Genomic DNA, 16,647 nt, shown 5'->3' on the forward strand with positions numbered 1-16,647 from the left:
ACGCTGGCCTAGCCAGTCAGTCCCACAACCTGCAAAAGAATAAAAATACTGACTTTCAGAATGATAAACTATATTGTAATGTTCAATTGCATTATTTTAAAATTTTTGCATTTTAAGTTTCTCAATTTTAACCCTGACATCACAAGACTTTGACCAGCTTTCCACTCTGTGCTCCTCTGTGGTTTCTGCCCCATCGCGCTTGCTTAACACAGCATTTGTTCCCTGAAGTGGTTTTTGGCTAAAACTCAGCCAAAGCCTGGTCTTGCAAAACTGTTTTCCCTTCCCCAATTCTGGGAAAGTTTTGTAAAGTTTATTTATTTTGTGTCACAAGTAGTCTTACATTTAACACTGCAATGAAATTACTGTGCAAATCCCCTAGTCACCACACTCTGGAGAATTTAGCATGGCCAATGCACCCTGACCAGCATGCCTTTCGGACTGTGGGAGGAAACCGGAGCACCCGGAGGAGACCCACGCAGACATGGGGTGATGTAAATTCCGCACAGGCAGTGACCCACAGCAGGAATCGAACCCGGGTCCCTGGCGTGATGAGGCAGCAGTGCTTACCACTAGCTGCCCTAAAGTAAATTCCTTACACCTGGCGTTCTTTTTTGCTGAATTGTTATCTCTTTGTCTCTCTGTGCCAAAGCAGAATGTGGAAGGCATTTAAAAAAAAAACAGCTTTTGGCAAATTCTGCTGTTCCCTCTGCTCATTATACAGAGCAGTGTAATTAACAGCGGCAGAAATAAGTGATGAAAAACAGCTCTGGGCCTTTTCTATACTGAGGTAGCGCTCAGGCTGGAGAGCTTTATGCGACGTTCTTTCACTTACTGACAGATAAAGGGGTTGGTAAGCCACAAGAATCTAACCAAAGTGGTTTCATCAGTAGCTTCAAACCAGGTCTTTGAAATGCATTCGGGTTTGACAGTCCCCCCCCTGACAGGAGCCTTCATTGTCAGACAGTGATGGAGGGTAATCAGTACTCGGGATGTAGTGACAGGGTAGATGAGCAGTCAGAACCTGCCGTTTGAATAGAAGGGATCCTGTATTTCCCTGCATTGTATGTGAGATAGAGCGCTCAGTGTCACCAGGATTGGCACGATGCACACAATACAATAAAGAGCAGAGCTTCCACACTGAATACCTCATTACTTTGATAATTGCACCTTCTTGTCAATAGTTCTTTTTCAGACAATCTAACAGGGACAACTGCGCTTCAAAGCTTTCAGTTATTTACACAAAAATACTCGCATAATTTTCCATTTTCAGTGTTCTGTCGGTTTCAGACGCACTTTCTATGTCACTGTGTGAAGGTACAAAGCAATGCTGCTGACATCTTTTATCCCTGTGTTTTTTTTTCCCTTGAATATAAATTGCAGAACATCAAATGCAAGTTTTCAAATGTTACCATGAAGGACAGGACAGTCACATCTCAAAAAGAAGCTCTTCAAATCAGGAATGCTTTGTAAGTAAGACCCAGCTGATTCGATCTTGTAATTACTCTTGATTATTGTACACATACTGGGCTACGTACCATAAGGGCCAATCATCTGTATCTCCAGGTACTGACTGGCTCACGTTGCGTTCCATGCATTCCTCTTTGCTGTTTTTAATTAAATGCTAAATCTGCCGAACCTTAAGCTCTTGCTGCTTGTGGTTGGACCTGTGGAAGGACACTCTTTTTTAAAATTGATTCATGGCATGTGGATCTCACTGGTGGGGCCAGCAGTTATTGTCCATCCTAAATTGCCCTTGAATTGAGTGGCTTGTTTGGCCATTTCAGAGGGCATTTAAATGTTAGCCACATTGCTGTGATTCTGGAGGTACATCTAGGCCAGACCAGGTAAGGACAGCAGATTTCCTTCCCCCTAAAGGACATTAGTGAACCTGATGGGTTTTTATAATAATCAACAATGGTCATCTCTTTAATTTAGATTTTTTTTTCAAAAATTGAGTTTAAATTCCATCACCTGCCATGGCCAATGCACCCAACCCTCGCATCTTTGGAGTGCGGGAGGAAACCAGAGCACCCGGAGAAAACCCACGCAGGCACAGGGAGAATGTGCAGACTCCACACAGACACTGACCCAAGCTAGGAATCTAACCCAGGTCCCTGATGCTTTGAGGCAGCAGTGCCAACCACTATGCCACCCCATGTCTGTTCTTCAATGTGATTCTGCGATTGGGCAGCACTGACTGAACAATCCTAAGTTGTCTGTGTGGAGTTTGCATGTTCTCCCACACAGACACGGGAAGAACATACAAACTCCACACTGACAGTGACCCAAGCACGGACTTGAACCCGGGTCCCTGGCACTGTGACACAACAGTGCTGGCCACTGTGTCACTGTGCCACCCCACTACCACTAGTGGGCGGGACTTCCTGTCAGTTTAGGGAGCTGATGGACTCCGCCCAGGGTCGATGTCACATCTGGACTGTTGTTTTGCAGCTGCTGATTGGTGAGTGGCATTTCTCCCACAGCTGGCACAGGTGAATAATGTTGGCCCGAGGCCAACTGATCCTTTTCTCCCCTTTCGACAGACCTTCTTTTCCTCCACTTGATCTTTCCTTTTTGCCCACTGCCTTTTTCACGCTGCTCATGACCGTTAGTTAACCAAGGCTACATCTGGACTAACCAGTGACCCTTTTCCAGATCCACTGAAGGCCACCACCAAAATGGCATGTTCTTCTTTTAAAAAAAATACTAACTTGAAGCAGGAAGGAGTAGGAAATCCACTTCCTGTCTCCATGGCACCCCTGAAAATCACTTCCAGTCCCCGATAGGACCCTTCGTAATCACCCCTTAATGTCGGGGGAATTAGTAGGGTTATTACATGGGGGTTACAGGGATGGGGCTTGCTTGGGACTGTTGTCCATGCAGGCACAGTGGGCCGAATGGCCTCTTTCTGCACTGTAGGGACTCTTTGATTCTATATTTAAATATAGCAACAGCCTCTGTCCCTGACTGTGAAAGTTCTGGGCATTTGCTTTGATATGGGGTAAAAGGGGAAATAATTAAAAGGAAGAACAGTGATCTATGCCCCCCACCCCCCACTTCCCGATACATCTGGTGTTGTCACACAGAGGGGAGGGGGTTTCTGGGCCCAAGTGCGATGTAGGGTGGCAGCGAGATGTCAGCTGCCCCGCGGGGAGATGTGCTGACAGCTCCTGTTTCAGTGAGGGATTCCGCTCTTAGGGGAGTGTGCATACATCAGTCACAGGCGATTAGGCCCCTGCAGGCTCGCGATTTATAGGATGATGGGGTTTCCCTCCCCGCCAACAGAGGAATCTGTGGTAAAGCTATCGCTGCAAATACAGGCTGCCCTGCAGCCATCCACTGTACCACCAAGCGGTATTTGAGTGGCGATGGGACATCCCTCCCTTCAGTCAGGAAGATATCCTGCCTCAGAGAGCTGCCAGCTAATTCTTTTATTGAAGTATTTGGAAGGCTCGAATTAATTCAATGCTCCCTTTTATATTCATTATTGAGAGTTTCCACTTTATCTTTTGAACCTCTGCACTTCTCTGACTTCGGGATGTAAATTGCAAAGGATTTTTTTTTGTCGCTTTTTCTACACAATCAGACTCAATGCATGTGCCCCTGGCGCTGTGAGGCAGCAGTGTGAACCACTGTGCCACTGTGCCCTCGCTGTCAAAACAAAACTGTCATTTCCTCCCTCCTATTAGCACCGTGGGTGTGCCTACTCCTCACCACCATCTTCTCATGGGGCAGTTAGGAATGGGCAATAAATGTTGGCCCAGCCAGCGACACCCACGTTCCATGAACCAATATAAATACCTTATGTTTCATATTAACAAGTTCCATACAAGCTTAAGCTAGAAGAGCAGGACGCAAAAAAAGGTTTGCTAACCATGATAAGATCCAGGTCGATGCCAACATAACCAACTAGCCTGCCAAAAATTTAGTGCCTGACCTCACGTGATGGTCCACCTAGAGATGCAATGAGAGTTAGAAAGGTTAAAGTTGATACTACAGCTAATTAATCAGCAAATGTTAAACTAGAAAATAAAGTGATGAATTAACAAAGACTTTTAAAATCACGAAAGGGTTTGATAGGGGAGTTGGAAGCAACTTATATTTATTTACCACCTTTAACCTAATGGAATGTCCCAAGGTGCCTAACAGGCACTTTATAAAATGTCATGTTTGAAAGCTAACACCATAAGACATAGGAGTGGAAGTAGGCCATTCAGCCCATCATGTCTGCTGCACCATTCAATGAGATCATGATTGATGTGATACGATAATAGAGTTACAGGGTCATAGAGCAATACAGCACGGAATCAGGCCCTTCGGCCCAACCGGTCCATGCCGCCCTCTCAATTAGTCCCAATTGCCCGTGTTTGGCCCATATCTCTCTCATCTTATGGAGTCATTCGGCATCCTCGACTCCACTTCCTGCCTATCCCCATAATCCTGGATTCCCTTCCTGATTAAAAATCTGTCTATCTCAGCCTTGAACAGACGTTAACGACCCAGCCTCTACAGCCCTCTGCGGTAAAGCATTCCACAGATACCCTCTGAGAATGGAAATTCCTCCTTATCTCTATTTGAAATGGGTGACCCCCTCCCCCTTACTCTGAGATTATGCATAAGTTTAAGATGAGAGGGAAGAGATACAAAAGGGTCCAGAGAGACAATTTTTTCACACAGAGGGTGGTGAGAGCCTGGAACAAGCTGCCAGAGGTAGTAGTAGAGACGGGTACAATTTTGTCTTTTAAAAAACAGTTACATGGGTAAGATGGATATAGAGGGATATGGGCCAAATGTGGGCAATTGGGATTAGCTTGGGGGTTAAAAAAAGGTGTGGCATGGACAAGTTGGGTCTGTTTCCATGCTGTAAACCTCTGTGACTCTATAATAAGTACAATTCTTGACAGCACGGTTTTGTCACAGCAGCTACAGAGTGATTCCCAAGTAAGCAATTATGTTAACCAATTATTATCAAGCTTCACAAACACATTCAGCATTTCCAGGTATACTTCTAAAAGGTTATTTTTTTTTACTACATCCGTAATGTTGCAGACCCAATGTTCGGGGTAGATGGGACAAGCCATTAATCCATCTCCTGGCTTGTTCCAACAAACCAACTCAAATTGAATCGAAATCATGGAGAAGCAGACAAGATGTGTGCGTTTCTGAACTCTTACATAGAATCCCCAGAGTACAGAAGGAGGCCATTTGACACATCAAGACTACACTGACTCTCTGACAAAGTACCTTAACCAAACCCCCATACTATCTCCGTAACCCCAAACATTTACCCTGCTAATCCCCCAACACTCATCTTGGGACACTAAGGGGTTATTTAGCGTGGCTTTTCCACCGAACCTGCACATCTTTGGAGTGTGGGAGGAAACCGGAACACATGGAGGAAACCCACACAGACATGGGGACAATGTGCAGGCTGCGCACAGGCAGTGACCCAAGGCCAGAATTGAACCCGGGTCCCTGATGTTGTGAGGCAGCAGTGCCAACCACTGTGCCACCATGCTGGGGCGGCACGGTAGCACAATGGTTAGCACTGCTGCTTCACAGCTCCAGGGTCCTGGGTTCGATTCCCAGCTCGGGTCACTGCCTGTGTGGAGTTTGCACATTCTCCTCCTATATACGTGGGTTTCCTCCGGGTGCTCCGGTTTCCTCCCACAGTCCAAAGATGTGCGGGTTAGGTTGATTTGGCCATGCTAAGAAATTGCCCCTTAGTATCCAGGGATGTCTAGATTAGTGGGTATAATATGTAGAGATATGGGGGTAGGGCCTGGCTGGGATTGTGTTCGGTGCAGACTCGATGGGCTGAAGGGCCTCTTTCTGCACTGTAGGGTTCTATGATTCTATGAAAAGGCATTGCGTCCGATCTTGGGGTTGATTGGACGTTTGATCTTAGCCAAAAGGCCAAGAAGCAAATTACTTCTACAAGTTGAAGAGCTGGAATTCTCAAATAATCTATCTGTCAGCTTCATTCTAGCATTGTCCTGTTAAATGAACAGGGAAATTCATATCGCAAAAAGTGATACCCCCCACTCTCGAAACATAAACCATCATAAAATAATTTAAAACAATTGTAATCAGAACAAGATGTGTCGACATTTAGGGAGTACTAATAATTATAACTTCGAATATGATTTATGTAAAAATTAACAATCCTGAAGGAGGTAAAAGCAACTGTGGGTGTAAAATGTCTTGGCAATTAGAAGCAGAATTGACAACATGTTAATTGGAGGGAATGCATATTATAATCACAAGCTGCTGAATTGAATTTGCATAAATAATTACCACATAAATCACACACTTGACTACAAATGGTTTGAAGTCATATTCCAAAAACATATACGTTGATGAACTGAGATTACCCAAGCATAAATTAATTTGTGTTTGTTCCTGCTTTTTTGCTCCAATTATTTCACTATTATCACTCTGCGATTTATTTTGTTTTTACACTTCCCACGGTTTATGGGTGAAATTCTTTGATTTATTTCTCCCATGCACACACGAGGCCCTAATGAAGTTATGTTTATAGAGTCCTGATGGCGCAGGAATAGGCTGTTTGACCCATCGACTGCACGCTGGCTCCCTGCAGGGTAATCCAACCTGTCCAACTGTCTGCAGCCCTGTAACTTTGTCTCCCCTCAAATGCCCGTCTATTTTCCTTTTGAAATTATTCAACATCTCTGCTTCCACCACCCTCAAGTAGAAGTCTCACACCATCAGGTGAGACTTCTTGCTGTGCCCACTCCAGCGCCTCCACATCATGACTACCACCCTCATGGGCAGTGTGGTCCAGGTCATTACCACTCGCCATGTAAAAAATGTTCTGCCTTGCATTCCCCCCTGCAACTCGTGCCCAAAACCTTAAATATGTGTCCCATCAGGTCATGAGAACAGCTTTTCTTTATTTTTTTCATTCATTCATGGGTGCACAGTGGCATGGGTGGTTAGCACTGCTGCCTCACAGTGCCTGGGTTCGATTCCCGGCTTGGATCACTGTCTGTGTGGAGTTTGCACATTCTCCCCGTGTCTGCGTGGATTTCTTCCGGGTGCTCTGGTTTCCTCCCACAGTCCAAAGATGTGCCGGGTAGGCGCAATGGCCGTGCTAAATTCTCCCTCCGTGTACCTGAACAGGCGCTAGAGTATGGCGACTACGGGATTTTCACAGTAACTTCATTGCAGTGAGAATGCACGCTTATTTGTGACACTAATAAATAAAATAAATAAAGACATGGGTGTCGCTGACTGGGCCAGCATTTATTGCCCATCCCTAGTTGCCCTTGAGAAGGTGGTGGTGAATCACTGCAGTCCACGTGCTGTGGGTTGACCGACAATGCCGTTAGGGAGGGAATGCCAGGATTTTGACCCCGTGACTGCAAAGGAACGGCGATGTCTTTCCAAGTCAGGATAGTGAGTGGTTTGGAGGGGAACTTGCAAGTGGTGGTTTTCCCATGTATTTAAACCTTTCATAATTTTGTACACCTCAATAAATCACAGAATTATTACGGTGTAGGAGGAGGCCAGTTGGCCCTTTGTGTCTGTGCCAGCTCTCCAAACAAGCATCATTGCTTAGTGCCATTCTTCTGCCTTTTTCCCGTACCCCTGTTTTCTACTCAAATATCATTCAAATGCCCTTCTGTATGCCTCACTCTGCCTCTACCACACTTCCAGGCACAGCATTCCAGACCCCAACCACTTGCTGGGTGAAAGCGTTTTTCCCACATCACATTGGACACTAGAATGCTGCAAACCTCTACATCAATTCTAACAGAGTCATCAAAACAATAGCTGGGAACTTTTAATGCTTGACATATGGCACGGGGGCACAGAGGTTGGCATTGCTGCCTCACAGCACCAAGGATCCGGGTTCAATTCTGGCCTCGGGTCACCGTCTACGCAGAGCTTGCACGTTCTCCCCATGTCTGCGTGGATTTCCTCCAGGTGCTCCGGTTTCCTCCAACATGCCAAAGCTGTGCAGGCCAGGTGGATTGGCCATGCTAAATTGCCCCTTAGTGTCAGGGGGATTAGCAGGGTAAATATGAGGAGTTACAGAGATAGGGCCTCGGTGGGATTGTGTTCGGTGCAGACTCGGGGGTGGTGGGGTTGGTGTATGATTCTGATCTATTGGGTTCTAATGAGCAGGCATGAAATGCAAAATGGGTTCTCAGCAAGCCTCAGTGTGATCTGCCCACATTGATTGTCAGGTGAGGAAAATCCTGTCAGTTTTCTAACCAGGTCAATCATTTGCCTTCAATCCCCTGAGTTTCAGCTTTAGCTAACATGGAGAATATTACTGAATAACATTCATAGATATCCCTCTGACCACCGCTTCCAAAAATTCAATTAGATTTGTCAGACGTGACCTACCCTTTGCAAATCCATGCTGGCTCTCTCTGACCAGCTGCAAGGTTTCAAGGCGTTTGGTCACTCTATCCATGATGATAGATCGTAGTGATAGGTGAAGTGGTCTATAATTCCCGAGCTGTCCTCCTTCACCTTCCTTGAATAGGTGACCTTTAATTACTAAATACATTGGAGATCATTGAGATGACTTTTCAACCTCTATCAAGGGGAAAGTGCTGCTTGACCAAATGTCACACTGGAAAGAGCAAATACATTTATCTGTGTGGCACAGAAGATGGTCGATGCAATGCTGAAATTAGAAGATGGATAGATAGAGCCAAAAGTGATTTGTGTGAAGCTGAAAGACGTGTTAACAAGAAAACTCAGGCTCGCGATGAGTGAAAAAACCCATAAGATTCCACATTCTATCCACTTTGCTGAATGTGTCAGAAACCTGGAGCATAAATAAAGATCAGTTGAAGAAGATAGTGGCCTAGGAAATGTGGATGCTACGTTGTGCATGCGCTAAACATTCCATATACCCGACTGTTAAACAAACAAAGAGGTGGTTGAAATTGTAATAGGAAAAAGAACTCTTAAAAAGTGACATTGAGAAAGAGGATGTTGGTATTCTGGCCAATTGCTCAGTGCTGAGGTGCTTTGAAGATCTCTCTGAGAGAGCAAAGCGAAGGCTACAGAAAGAGGGGGTGTAGGTGCACGATTAAAATCACACAGCGGCTACAGGTGAACCGCAATGGATGTGTGAGGATGGGGCAAAGATAGATAGGTCAGATGATGTATGGTGTCCCATGGGAGGCTCCTGGGGAAAGTCAATATATAGTTCCCTCAGAATTAAAAGTGGCTTTAATTCGTCTAACTTTGCCTGGGTAGGTCTTTTGCTAAGACGGCAGAACCATTGGAGTTTGTGATTGAAATTGTATTTTCAGCTGGTTCTTTGTCTACCATCCTTCATTTGTTGGAAGTTTAAAAGTTCATTTATTTATGTTACAAGTAGGCTTACATTAACGCTGCAATGAAGTTACTGTGAAAGTCCCCCAGTCTCCACACTCTGGCGCCTGTTCGGGTACACTGAAGGAGAATTTAGCATGGCCAATACACCTAACCAGCAAGTTTTTCGGATGTGTGGATTTCCCAACAAAGGGCAGCTTCCATAGAACTCCAATTCTTCAAAAACCGGTGTAAAATCGGACATAGAGCACACAGCGATAGCCTTGCTCACAAAACCTCTGCAGGGAATGTAGAAGCAAAAGATTGTTTGCAGGTGATGTATTTTTAATTGGCCGTGTGGGTGAGAGAATTGTGCAATTAGCATATCTACTGTCAGCAACACCAGTTGAAACATAACAACCTCATTACTACCACATGCAACAAATACTCTTTTGGCGGGTGGTTCGCCAATAAGAGAGACTGGGAAGGAACTGCTGGCCTCGTCAGATCAGATCAGAGTGCACGTCCTTTACTTCTTAATTGAAGATCACATTAAACTTCATTTTACTTTACATTTGCAGAACTGAGAGTTCGTATCTCATCTGGGACTGTGTTTCCTAACTTAAAACTAACACTAGTATCAAAAAGAAGTAGAAGCTTGTACATGTCTGACAGGCATAAAACATATGAAAAAATAACTTTGTACAAGGCAATTGATACTTCAGTACAACAGTTGTTCTGAACTCTTTTTAGTTTTCTTCCTACGGAAATGATTTTTTTTTGTAAATCCTCTAAAAGTGCGTACAGATACTGATAATAACGAGCGTTCAAGGTGTTTAATAGCGAAATGGAGAACATGATTAAACTATGAGGCAGTACAAGGTGGCACGGTGGTACAGTGGTTAGCACTGCTGTCTCACAGTGCCAGGGACCCACGTTCCATTCCCGGCCTTGGGTCACTGTCTGTGTGGAGTTTGCACTTTTCCCATGTCTGTTCCAATTTCCTCCCACTGTCCAGTGATATGCAGCGTAGGTGGATTGACCATGCTGAATTGTCCCTGGGGGCTAGTTAGGGTAAATGCGTGGGGTTATGGGGATGGGACCTGGGTGGGATTGTGGTCGGTGCAGACTCAATGGGCCAAATGGCCTCCTCCTGCACTGGAAGGTTTCTGTGACTGAAATACTGCTTGCTTAGGATTGCTGCCTTTCAAACATCCAATAGTCACTCTTATCTCAGGATACCTGGTCCATTATTTTGCCAACACTGACTCTTGGTTATATATTCTGATTGTAAATCAAGATTTTGCTTGTCTGTTCCTGTAGTTTTTTAATGCCTCATCCTTTGAAAAGCAGGGCGATTTGGCTCAAGAAGTTACTTGATCCTGGGGTGTCTACTGGGGCACACTCTCAGCTCAAAGTTATGAGGCTGTGGGTTTAAACCCCACTCCAGTGAGTTGAACACAAAGTCCAGGCTGACACCCGAGTGTGGTATTGAGTGGAACTGTCGAAGCTGCCAGCTGTTGATGAAATGTTGAAACTGATTTGTTTGAATGTTAGGAGAGATGAGGGAGATGGGGACTGGGCGGGAAAGTGGATTTGAGATCAAAGATGAGCCAAGATCTTACTGAGGCTGGAGGAGCCGTGTGAGCTACTAAAACATTTCTACTAGAATGCCCACATTTTCCACTCTGGCACCGTGTCACAGTGCTTAGCACTGCTGCCTCTCAGCGCCAGGGACCTGGGTTCAATTCCAGCCTTCCGTCACTATCTATGTGAAGTTTGCAAGTTCTCCCTGCATCTGTGTGGGTTTCCTCCAGATGCTCCTGTTTCCTCCCAGTCCAAAGATGTGCCGGTTAGGTGGATTGTCCATGCTAAATTGTCCCCTAGTGTCTAAAGAACGTATCAGTTGGGTGGGGGGTACTTTTTTTCTGAAAACCAAGGCACTATCTGCGACTTCCGGTGGATGTACAGGAACACATCACACTATTCTGAAGAGGAGCAGGGGAATTATTCCTGGAACCCTGACCTTAAATCAGCATCACTAACAGCAGGCTATCCGGGACACAATCACATTGCTGTTTGTGGGAGCTTGCTGTGCACAAATTGGCTGTGTACCACAACGTGATCACATTTCAACGTGTACTTCATTGTTTGTAAAGACATATGGGACAGCCTAAGCAATGAAAGTCGCTATCTAAATGCAACTGTTTCTTTCTTTCGATGTTAGCACCAGAACACCAGATTTGTTACATACCCTCAGACACACGCTATCACCAAGAAGAGTTAAAGAGAAAGAAAAGTTGGGAATTGATTGTTTCGTCTTTCCTGAGTTTATTCACAATCCTCTTACCCTTGGCGTGTCTGAAATTGCTGCAGAACGGTTGAGTTTGCGTTTGTTTCCCCATTTACGCAGCTGTTAACACAGAGCAAGGGCACAAGGAGATTTGTTTAAAGTTTTTACATTTATTAACTGGCTTACATTAACACTGCAATGTGAAAATCCCCTAGTTGCCACACTCTGGCACCTGTTCGGGTATACCCAAGGAGAATTCAGCATGGCCAATGCACCTAACCAGCACACGTCTTTCGGGCTGTGGGAGGAAACTGGAGCACCTGGAGAAAACCCGTGCACACATGGGGAGAATGTGCAAACTCCACACAGACAGTTACCCAAGCCAGGAATCGAACCCGGGTCCCTGGCGCGGTGAGGCAGCAGTGTTAACTGCTGTGCCACCGTGCGCTTACTGCTTTACAATTCTGTGTTTTCTTCTCAAAGGCAGAAAAAGATTCACCTGCAGACACTACGCGAGCAGTCTGAGGTACAGAAGATGACGCCACGAGAGAGGATGAGGCTTCGGAAACTGCAGAGCGCAGATGAAAAAGCCAAGAAACTAAAGTATGTGCATGATTCTATCTTTCAGAACTGGCTTGAGTGGCTAAATGGCCTCCTCCTGCTCCTGTGTCCATTTATTGTTGTAGAGTACAGTCATTTCAGTACCTTGCTATTTTAATTGATGCATTTTGTATCTGTGCTAATTTATATTCATAGCAATTTGTATTAATACAGTGACTCAACTTAATACAATAGATCATCCCAAGGATCTTCACAGGACGGCGATGGAACAAAATTGGACACTTTTTATGTCACCCTTTTTCCATTAATAATTGACTTTGATTTGATTTATTATTGTCACATAGCATACAGCGAAAAATATTGTTTCTTGCACACTATACTGCATACTGTTCATAGAGAAGGAAATGAGAGGGTGCAGAATGTAGTGTTACAGTCATAGCTAGGGTGTAGAGAAAGATCAACTTAACACAAGGTAATTCCATTCAAAAGTCTGACAGCAGCAGGAAGAAACTGTTCTTGGGTTGGTTGTTACGTGATCTCAGACTTTTGTATCTTTTTCCCGTTGGAAGAAGGTGGAAGAGAGAATGTCCGGGGTGCGTAGAGTCTTTAATTATGCTGGCTGCTTTGCCAAGGCAGTGGGAAGCGTAGACAGAGTCAATAGAAGGGAGGCTGGTTGTGTGATGGATTAGGCTACATTCATGACCTTTTGTGGTTTCTTGTGGTCTTGGGCAGAAGAGGAGCCCATACCAAGCTGCGATACAATCAGAAAGAATCCTTTCTATGGTACATCTGTAAAAGTTGGTAAGACTTGTAGCTGACATGTCAAATTTCCTTAGTCTACTGAGAAAATAGAGGCAGCTGGTGGGCTTTCTTAACTATAGTGTCGGCATTGGGGGGGACGCGGTACCAGGATAGGTTGTTATTGATCTGGACACCTAAAAACTGAAAGCTCTCAACCCTTTCTACTTTGTCGCCATTGATGTAGACAGGGGCATGTTCTCCTTTACGTTTCTTGAAGTCGATGACGATTTCCTTCATTTTGCTAACATTGAGGCATGTAAAGTTAGCGGCAGTGCTAACCACTGTGTTGCTTAACCTGGAGTCACCGGAAGTCAGCAAGAGCGATAGGTGAATGAGACCTGGTGCCAGTGAGGGTGATGGGTGAATGAGACCTGGTATCAGCGAGGGCGACAGGTGAATGAGATCTAGTGCCAGCGAGGGCGATGGGTGAATGAGATCTAGTGCCAGGGAGGACGCTGGCAGCAGAGTTTTGGACAACCTAGTGCCAGTTAATTACGCAGATCATGTTGTTTTCCACCAATTACATTGAGCAATGACATAAACTGACTTTCTCCATCTCCTTCCAACAGGCAACTCGCTGAGGAGAAATATCAGGAGAATCAACAACGCATGGAGAGACTGAGGTTTCGGCACTTTCAGCAAGTTAGTGTTGATGTCCTGCATGTAAGTCCCTCTGAGGTTCTCAATTATTAAAGGTATGCTGTACAAGGAGAGGAAATTAGTGTAACCTCGTACACTACTCACCCACTTCCTTACAATGGACAGGAATGTCCATTGTGGATGGTGACATTGATCTCCGGATTAAATGCAGGCCCCAACCCGACATTTGGTCAACTGGGAAAATTATTGTTGGTCACTGCTCCTGACTAATTAGTGGACAAACGGCAGGTTCTCATGGATAGAGGACCGATAGGAGGCTGTCCAACACTGAAGGAACACTGAACCCTGCAGCCTTACATTTCAGGTAATGGAGAGAGAAGGTACCTTCATCTCGAGGGGTACCTTGAGAGGATCCTCCATCTCGGGAGCCACCTCCATCTTGAGGTGGTCTCTCAGCAAAGCTCCACAGAGAAAGGAAAATAACCACAGTTGCTGGACCATTGTTGTGAAGGCAAGATTTGGTCACAGGGTGGCCTGTGGTCCCTCATGGTAGGTTGGAACGAAAGGTTAAATCATACGGGATCAAGGGTGAACTAGCTAGATGGGTTCAGAACTGGCTTGGCCGTAGAAGACAGAGGATAGCGGTGAAAGGTTGTTGGTCTGAATGGAGGTCTGTAACTAATGGTGTTCCGCAGGGATCAGCGCTGGGAACACTGTTGTATGTAATATATAAAAATAACTTGGAAAAAAACATAACTAGTCTGATTAGCAAGTTTGCTGATGATACTGAGATTGCTGGAGTTGTAGATAGTGATGACGATTGTCAGAGAATTCAACAGAATATAGATAGGCTGGAAAATTGAGTGGAAAAATGGCCAATGGAAGTTAATCCAGACAAATGCGAGATCATGCTTTTTGGTAGATCCAATTCAGGTGGGAGCTATAAAACAAATGGCAAAACTGTCAGGAGCATAGATACACAGAGAGATCTGGGAGTACAGATCCACAGATCCTTAAAAGTGGCAGCACAGGTGGAAAAGGTGGTGAAGAAAGCATATGGCATGCTTGCTTCATTGGCTGGGGCATCGAGTATAAAAGTTGGCAAGTTATGTTACAGTTATATAAAACATTGGTTCAGCCACACTTGGAATACTGTGTCCAATTCTGGTGGCTGCACTACCACAAGGATGTGGGGCTTTGGAGGGAGTACAGAAAAGGTTTACCAGGATGTTGCCTGGTAAGGAGGGTATTAGCTGTGAGGAGAGAGTGAATCCCTGGAAAGGCGGAGGCTGAGGGGTGACCTGAAAGAAGTTTATAAAATTATGAGGGGCATGACAAGGTGGACAGTTGGAAGCTTTTTCCCTGGGCAGAAATGACAATCACAAGGGGGCACAAGTTCAACAAAAAGGGGGAAAAGTTCAGGATTGATGTACGGGACAGAGAATTGTGGGGGCCTGGAATGCACTGCCAAGTGAGCTGGTTGAGACAGATATGTTAATGACATTTAAGACTTACTTAGATAGACACAGGAGGGGGACAGAACAGGATAGGGATACAGGTGGTTGTTCTAGATAGGACAATGTGAACAGCACACATGACTGGGCTGAACGGGCTGTTCCTGTGCTGTGCTGTTCATTGTTCTTTGCTCTAGTCACAAGGGGTAGGGTTGACCCCAAAATGATCCTGCACGTTGGCAGGTGTCAGTCCTGCTCTGTTCCATTTCCATATCTAAGCCAAAATCCACCCCGAGGTGTTTAAATAGAGATATGAGAACATTGCAACCAACAATATACAATTAAATTCTGTGATCATCAAAATTTCAGTGCAAGAAGGAGATTGCAGCGACTGTAGTACTTTTCAAATGAACTAATCACGTTTTCTTTCCTTTACGTTGTTGCTTGACTGGTCTGTGAGACAGTTCTCCCAATTTTGACACAGGTCCCCAGACTCTAGGGAGAGGGACTTTGTAGGGTTGCCAGGGCTGGGTGTGTCATTGTCTTTCTGGTGCTCAGACCAAAGCTCGGTGCATCATCTGGTTCTATTGCTTTTTGTGTTATCTGGAGCAGTTTGGTACTGAGTAGCTTGCTCAGCCATTTCATAACACACCTAAGAGCCAAGCATTTTGCTATTGATCTGGATTCACGAGTAGACCAAGCCAGGTAAGAATGGCAGATTCCCTTCCCTAAAGGATGAACCAGTTGGGTTTTTGCATGCAATCAATGATAGCTTCATGGTCACATTACTGGGACTAGCTTTCAATTTTGATTTGATTTACTATTGTCGCACGTATTGGGATACAGTGAAAAATATTGTTTCTTGAGTGCTATATGGATAAAACATACCATTCATAGAGTACATAGGAGAGGGGAAAGGAAAGGGTTCAGAAAATAGCTTTACAGTCATAGCTAGGGTGTAGAGAAGTATCAGCTTAATATAAGATAGGTCCATTCAAAAGTCTGACAAGCTGTTCTTGAGTCAGTTGGTACGTGACCTCAGACTTTTATATCTTTTTCCCAATGGAAGGAGATAGAAGAGAGAATGTCTGGAATGTGTGGGGTCCTTAATTATGCTGGCTGCTTTGCTGAGGCAGTGGGAAGTGTAGACAGACTCAGTGAATGGGAGGCTGGTTTGTGTGACGCACTGTGCTGCGTTCACAACCTTTTGTAGTTTCTTCTACCTTTTGTAGTTTCTCCGCAAATTGTGCGGAGGGTGTGGAGAGTCTGCAGAAGGATCTAGATAGGCTGGGCGAATGGGCCAGGAAATGGCAAATGGAATTTAATGTTGGCAAGTGTGAGGTGGTCCACTTTGGTAGGAATAATGGTAGGAAGGACTATTACTTACGGGGCGGAAAACTGCAGCAGGCGACGGTGCAGAGGGACCTCGGGGTCCTTGTGCATGAGTCGCAAAAACCCAGCCTGCAGGTGCAGCAGGTGGTCAGGAAGGCAAATGGGATGCTGGCCTTCATAGCGAGGGGGATTGAATATAAAAGTAGGGAGGTCTTGCTGCAGCTGTATAGGGCATTGGTGAGGCCGCAGCTGGAGTACTGTGTGCAGTTTTGGGCGCCGCACCTGCGCAAGGATATTTTGGCCTTG

At 45.2% G+C, this 16,647-nt stretch overlaps 1 protein-coding gene across 1 annotated transcript in view; it reads left to right on the forward strand.

Moving 5' to 3' along the window:
• Positions 1–16,647, forward strand: part of nek11 (NIMA-related kinase 11) — a 227,565-nt gene that overhangs the window by 100,651 nt on the left and 110,267 nt on the right. The window contains exons 9-11 of the mRNA XM_080215135.1: positions 1,381–1,466; positions 12,077–12,196; positions 13,525–13,622. Of these exons, the coding sequence (XP_080071261.1) occupies positions 1,381–1,466; positions 12,077–12,196; positions 13,525–13,622 (304 nt within the window). The remainder of the gene's footprint in view (positions 1–1,380; positions 1,467–12,076; positions 12,197–13,524; positions 13,623–16,647) is intronic.

The sequence above is a fragment of the Carcharhinus amblyrhynchos genome, chromosome 2 (genome assembly GCF_965287045.1).
Source record: "Carcharhinus amblyrhynchos chromosome 2, sCarAmb.v2.hapA, whole genome shotgun sequence".
Lineage (NCBI taxonomy): Eukaryota > Metazoa > Chordata > Chondrichthyes > Carcharhiniformes > Carcharhinidae > Carcharhinus > Carcharhinus amblyrhynchos.